The 6,000-nt window shown below is 40.7% G+C and overlaps 1 protein-coding gene across 12 annotated transcripts in view; it reads left to right on the top strand.

The window, feature by feature from the left end:
• APBB2 (amyloid beta precursor protein binding family B member 2) overlaps window positions 1-6,000 on the top strand; it is a 193,092-nt gene that overhangs the window by 87,395 nt on the left and 99,697 nt on the right. For 7 of the 12 annotated variants that reach the window (XM_064449328.1, XM_064449329.1, XM_064449327.1 and 4 more), the window contains one exon: window positions 4,294-5,094. In XM_064449328.1, the coding sequence (XP_064305398.1) occupies window positions 4,294-5,094 (801 nt within the window). Of the gene's footprint in view, window positions 1-28; window positions 98-4,293; window positions 5,095-6,000 lie in introns of all 12 variants that reach the window. The other 5 variants (XM_064449332.1, XM_064449338.1, XM_064449337.1 and 2 more) reach the window with 1 other exon arrangement.

Here is a 6,000-nt window from a genome sequence, read left to right as displayed (position 1 = left end):
TTAATTCTTAAATGATCCCTCTTTTCAGATTTCAAATTATAATCTATTTCCTGATGCATTGCTGACGCCCCGTGAGCCATGTCAGAAGTACTTCCAGGTCAGATGCCCTTTAAAAGATTCTGCTATGCAAATATGTGAAACCTTTCCTCCCTTTTCCTCCTCCTTCTTCCCAGGCCCATGTTTTGCTTTCATTTTGCACTTATACATGAAAAAGAGCAAGCACTTTATTCTCTTTTTAACAGCACCTTTTTGAATAAACTCTCTCTTCAGCTTTTTAAAAAAACATTCCTATAGACAATACAATGCAAAAAAAGCCTTATTAGAAGTAAAGACCAAATCAGTCATGCACTGTTTTCTGTTTGCAATGGCATTTTCTTTCTCCTCCTTCTAGCTCTGTAAGGTTCATGACAAGATTGAAAAACATCAGTAAAAGCCCTTCAAGTAATAGTGTTATTTGTATCAGTATGATACTTAGAAGACTGGGACCACTTTGTGTCAAACACATTACAGTGGTGAAAGTATATTAATTTATATCTGTAGGTATGTTTCTAAATGTTGGAAGTATGCAACTGAGACTGTGATTTGTTTTAAAAAGTAAGCAAGCTAAAATCATTAATTGCTATGACAGATCTACCTACTTAAGTGCTGTCTTTAAGCACCAGTGTTTTTATTAGTATATATAGTGTATTAATTATACACAAATATATATTATTCCCACTAATTATAACATCCTAAATTTTCTTAGTTTTTCACCAGAGTCCAATATGTTTTATTATAATACCCTATTTTTACTCACTTATAACTTACCACTGTTCACCCTGCTTTAGCTGAGATACACGTATCAACCCCAGTGCTTCCTGGTCTGCTTGTCAGTTTGTGTTTGCTTTTCAGCAGAAGGCAAAGGAGTTGAAAAAGGGGTGCCCTATGCTGGTAGCGTTGTCATTGCTGGTGGCCAGGCAGCGTAAGGAGCTGCCCAAGCAGGGGTGATGGCATCTGCCTGTGGCGGGGGGTGCCGGGGTGCAGGACCCCTGGCACGGGGTGTTGGTTAGCTGATGAGGGGCGTAGCACCGGTGTGCGTTAGGTAGGGAGGCAGGGTCAGCAAGAGAGACAAAATAAAGCATATGGGAAGTCACCGACTGGAAATTCAGTCTTGATATTACAGGCACAGAAATAAGTTACATTTCCTTTAAGTTTTTAATTAGCAAGTTGGGATGTGCTTCCTCTGGGAAAAGTGACGTGTCTTAAGCATCACGTGTCCTGTATAAGGAAGTAGGGACAGGCTATTGCTCTTCTTTCTTATGCCGTTCTACTACACAATCTGTGTTTTTTTCCAGTGTGTTTAAGCATTTCCTTGCATTCAAACATTTCCAGCACTCTTGTTAGTCCTGGTCTGGTAGCAACTTCTGCCCTTAAGACGCAAGACCTGCCCCTTTCCATCTGTAGTTCTTATTCTCTTTTTGCCTCTTTTGTTGCTTCCTTTTTTCCCACCTTTATATCTGTTTCCAAGAGCGGAGCGATGCTGGCTGTGTGTATCCCAGAACCTGGCTGGGAGCGCAGGGTGATGGCCAGTGAGCAGGTGCCTGTCCTTTGAGAGGAAAACCTGCTTCTCTTTGTGCGTGCCTTGTGGTACTGTTTGCATGTTCATTGATTTGATCAATGGATCATCTGAAGAGGGGTCAGGAGAGGAGGTGGTGTCTAGTGAAAGATTCATTTGGACATTTTTCTGCTTATGATCATATACCAACCCAACTTACAAACACTGCTTGGGTCATGAAGAGTTCTGGAGGCTTTGGCTCACTCGTTGATCCACGTGCCAATGTTCATCGCAAAGCCATAGGGGGGCCTTGTCAAGCAGATTAGTAAAACATAATACATTTTGTTTCAATGTTTCTATGTGCTTAATCTTATAATATTTTTGACAACTGAAATGCTAATGGCAGGAGACTGGCTAAAGATAATCCAGCAGGCAGATACTTAAGCTTTATCTAGGAAGATTATTTTCTAAGAAATTTGTTCAGTGGTGAAAACAGTGGAAAACATTGGGTGAAGCACTTCTAACAAGGAACAAAAATAAATTTCAGTTTTGTTCCAGATTGTGGCAGTTGTATTTGTTGATTGAAAAAAAAAAAAAATGCTTTGTTTTAATTTCCTGAAGCATATCATAAAATGTAAGCTAGTGAAATCCATAGATACTCTGCAATTCCTTAAAATTCTAAAGGTCAGGCAGTGGGTCAAAATTATCCTGCCCTACTCATTATTTTTTTAATGTGACTTCCAGATTGTCAGACTTCTGAGAAAAAATATAAAGCAGCCAGTCCATAAACATAAGCTATTTCATGCTTTTTAGATTAAAATACGTGGTTTGGTAACATTATCTTGGATCAGATGTGACCTTGCTTGCATTATACTTGGCTGTTTTTATGCGAGATGCAGAAAGCGACATTTATTGATGTATTTAAGAAGTACATTTACAAAGTTCCTTCAAATTATGTAATGGCTCTGTTTTAGAAGTCTTTTGTGGCTAAAGCTGAAATTGTCTATAGGATGTTCGTTAACTGTTACCTAAGCTGATGGCTTTTGCACGGTGTGCATGGGGTGATCTGTCTTCTGAAGAATGTAACTGGTCTAGACTGACCGATGCTTGAGGAAATGGCAGACACGAAAATCTGTAAAACTTAGTTTAAATTTGATATTGAACAAGTTTTAGAAGTTGTTCTAAGTGGGTGATTCGGAGAACAAAGAGTGTACTTGATCTGCTTGATTTTTTTTTTTTTTTTTTAAATTAACCAGAGTGCTGTTTGTAAGTGCACAGCTTTGACAGCACATTGAAGAGAAGGGAACACTAGCAACTGTGTGTGCGTTTAGGTAACATTGTGAAGTGTTCCTTTTCAGTCTGTGTTTAGGTGTATGTACTTTTAAAACCCGGATATTTAATCTCTTGTAAATCTGTACAGAAGTCAGTTCTGTCATATACCAAATATACAAGGATGCAGCACAACTCAGCTGGAATGATCTGTCATTGGCTAGCTCAAATTATAGCTTTTCATTACTGGATAAGCCCCAGGTACGTTTTTATGTGCAATATAAGCAGTCAGTGATATCTAAGAATTAGGAACAACAGAAAGGCTGTTTCATGCTGTGGCAGGAGGGAGTGATTTATTAATTGGACTCTAATTTGGTACCCAGGTGTCAAGTGACACTGACTACTACAGTATGTAAATTTGGGTGTTCATGGAGTATTTGTGCAGGTTAGTGGGAGCCATAAATAGACACTACAGGAACAAATGAGAGTTATTTAAAAATATACTTTTGATCACTTTTTCATAGTCTAAAAATCTGTTCCCTCAACAAACAATATTTTTCAAAATGTGAGCTGTGCCCCGGCTAATTAAAATCAGAAACTTGTCTCCAAGTAGACAAAAGAATGATTTTATTTAACTGTGGAATATGTGTACTCTGCCCTAGGATGTATGTTTTATCCTTAAGTTTGAACATTTGTCAGCTGCAGAAACAGTAAGCCTTAGTCTTAGTCTCTGGAGCAGCCCTTTTTTAAAGTTGATTGAATTTGAGCAGGATATTTTGTCAAGGGATTTCCTCCACACACACCCCCCCCCCCAAAATCAAATACAGTATTGTAAAATACTCTATTTTTGTATTTCCTGCTTTCTGTCTATCTACTTCCCCGTTGCAAAAAAGGCGGGCGGGGAGGGCGGGGGGGGGGGGAGACAGACAAAGAGCAGAGAAAATGCAGGTATTAAGAGGCAGCAGCTGACTGGCCAGTCAGGCTTAAAATTAACAGTACTTGAGTTCTACCCTAGATGAAAAAGGACCAGCATCTGCCTTCAGTCTGCTTAGAAACCTCAAATTTTCTGCTTCCTAGTGGTGAGCACTCTTCCCCTCCTCCTTGTCGGAGGTAGAGGTGAAATATTAAAATGAAATGATGATAAGGACGAGGTCTGGACTCCCAGACATTTGCAAAGGGTGCCTCTCCTGCCCCAAGCCTGCCTCCAACAGAATCAGACATGAAAAAACTGCCTTAAAACTGCCTTGTATAGGGTTAAGCTTTCTGCTTTTTCTCAGCTTCGTGGTCCTGATGATCCATCTATATTTTTCTGCCTCTGTTTTTCCTTATTTAATAAGCTAAGCTTTTGTCTATTCTCTTAGCCACTTAGGTTGTGGTAATTTTCCTACTTTAAAACAATTACATAAAGTGCCACATCCCTTTACCAGAAGCCCTAGTAAAATAGTGTACATAATAAATGTGTTTCACAACTCTTTCTTTTGCTTTATTAGTTGATTCCGGTGTGGACTCGTTGGCAGTGTTTATGGCAAGCAGCAGCACAACAGACGTTGTGAACCGCAACAGCCCCGCCACCCCGCCGAACACCCTTAACCTGCGCTCCTCCCATAATGAACTTCTGAATGCAGAAATTAGGCACACGGAGACCAAGAACAGCACTCCTCCGAAATGCAGGAAAAAATACGCGCTGACTAATATTCAGACAGCCATGGGTCTTTCCGATCCAGCAGCGCAACCCCTTCTGGGGAACAGCTCTGCTAATATAAAGCTGGTGAAGAATGGAGAAAACCAGCTCAGGAAAGCTGCTGAGCAAGGACAGCAGGATCCCAACAAAAACATCGGTACCACTGCGGGCATAAACGTAACTTCTGAGAAGTTTGAAGGCAAAGAGCCGATCCCACAGGATTCCTCTGGCTGTGAAATATTACCCTCGCAACCAAGAAGGACCAAGAGCTTCCTGAATTACTATGCAGATCTAGAGACATCTGCTAGAGATCTAGAGCAGAGCTTTGTTGTGATGGAAGATAAATCTGCACAAAGCAACAGCCAGGCTTCTACCGTTATTGTCAACGGGGAAGTCCTGCCCCGGAAACAAAACAAGCTGTCAAGCCCAGAGGATGGCCAAGTTGCCACAGTGTCATCAAGCCCTGAAACTAAGAAAGACCATCCAAAAACTGGGGCCAAAACAGATTGTGCCCTCCATAGGATTCAAAACCTGGCCCCAAGCGATGAGGACTCCAGCTGGACTACGCTGTCCCAGGACAGTGCCTCGCTGAGCTCGCCTGATGAAACAGGTATGCAAGTAAAGGCTGCTCACAGCCACTGTTTTAGAAATGTATTGCTTAATTCCTCTCAGCTGGTGGCTGGAAGGAGATAGGTAATTAATTGTGGTGGGGAAATGGATTGCATCGAACAGAAGTGCCAGGCTTGCATGCAGCTCCTTGTCTGCTTGGGAATGCTTGGCAGCCTCCAGCTCAGTCCCTAGAGGCTTTACTGCTGCTTTAGGAAAGGCACCAGCAAATGCTATAGACGGTCCTAAAAATATGCTAATTGCACCTTTTGCTAGTTTAGAAATAATTGCTCTTAATGGGTATGTGTTGTGAGAAGCACATGATTATCTGGAGATGCCAAATTACTGATAGCTGCCTACACACAACAAACTAACTTTTCTGAATGGTGATTTTTAGGTTCAGCAAAAATCTTTACTTTTCTAATTCAGATCTTTGTGACTGTCCCCCCTCTGCCCCCAGTCATTTTTTGATATTCTTTTATTTTAAAAAAAGTCTTCCCAAACCTTGGGTCATTTAATTTCCGTGTTTTGTTTTCTACGTGCAGCAGTTCCATACAGCAACTCAGAAGCTGAAAACCATGGTATTTCATATTTTGGAAGCCTGGGCTCATTAATTATTTCATTAGTAATGACGATTTCTGCACTGGCTCTGTTGTGATTTACAACACATCTCTCATTTTTAAAACTCTAGAGATCTCATTTACTCTAGTTAATGGACTTTGTCACTTTTTTTTTTAATATCCAGGCCAGTATATAAAGGTAGACCTTTGTCAAGAGAAGGGGAGGCAGTCCAGCTCTCAAGGGTGACATGGGGCTAAAGAAGTTTGCTATATATTGTTTGTATTTTCATTATTACAGTGCAGAGATTATATACTGTTTGGAGACCACCTTGGTCCAAATCCACAGTTGC

Source organism: Phalacrocorax carbo, chromosome 4 (assembly GCF_963921805.1).
Source record: "Phalacrocorax carbo chromosome 4, bPhaCar2.1, whole genome shotgun sequence".
Classification (NCBI taxonomy): domain Eukaryota; kingdom Metazoa; phylum Chordata; class Aves; order Suliformes; family Phalacrocoracidae; genus Phalacrocorax; species Phalacrocorax carbo.
The sequence above is the reverse complement of the archived record's forward strand: the minus strand, read 5'-3'. Positions and strand labels throughout refer to the sequence as shown.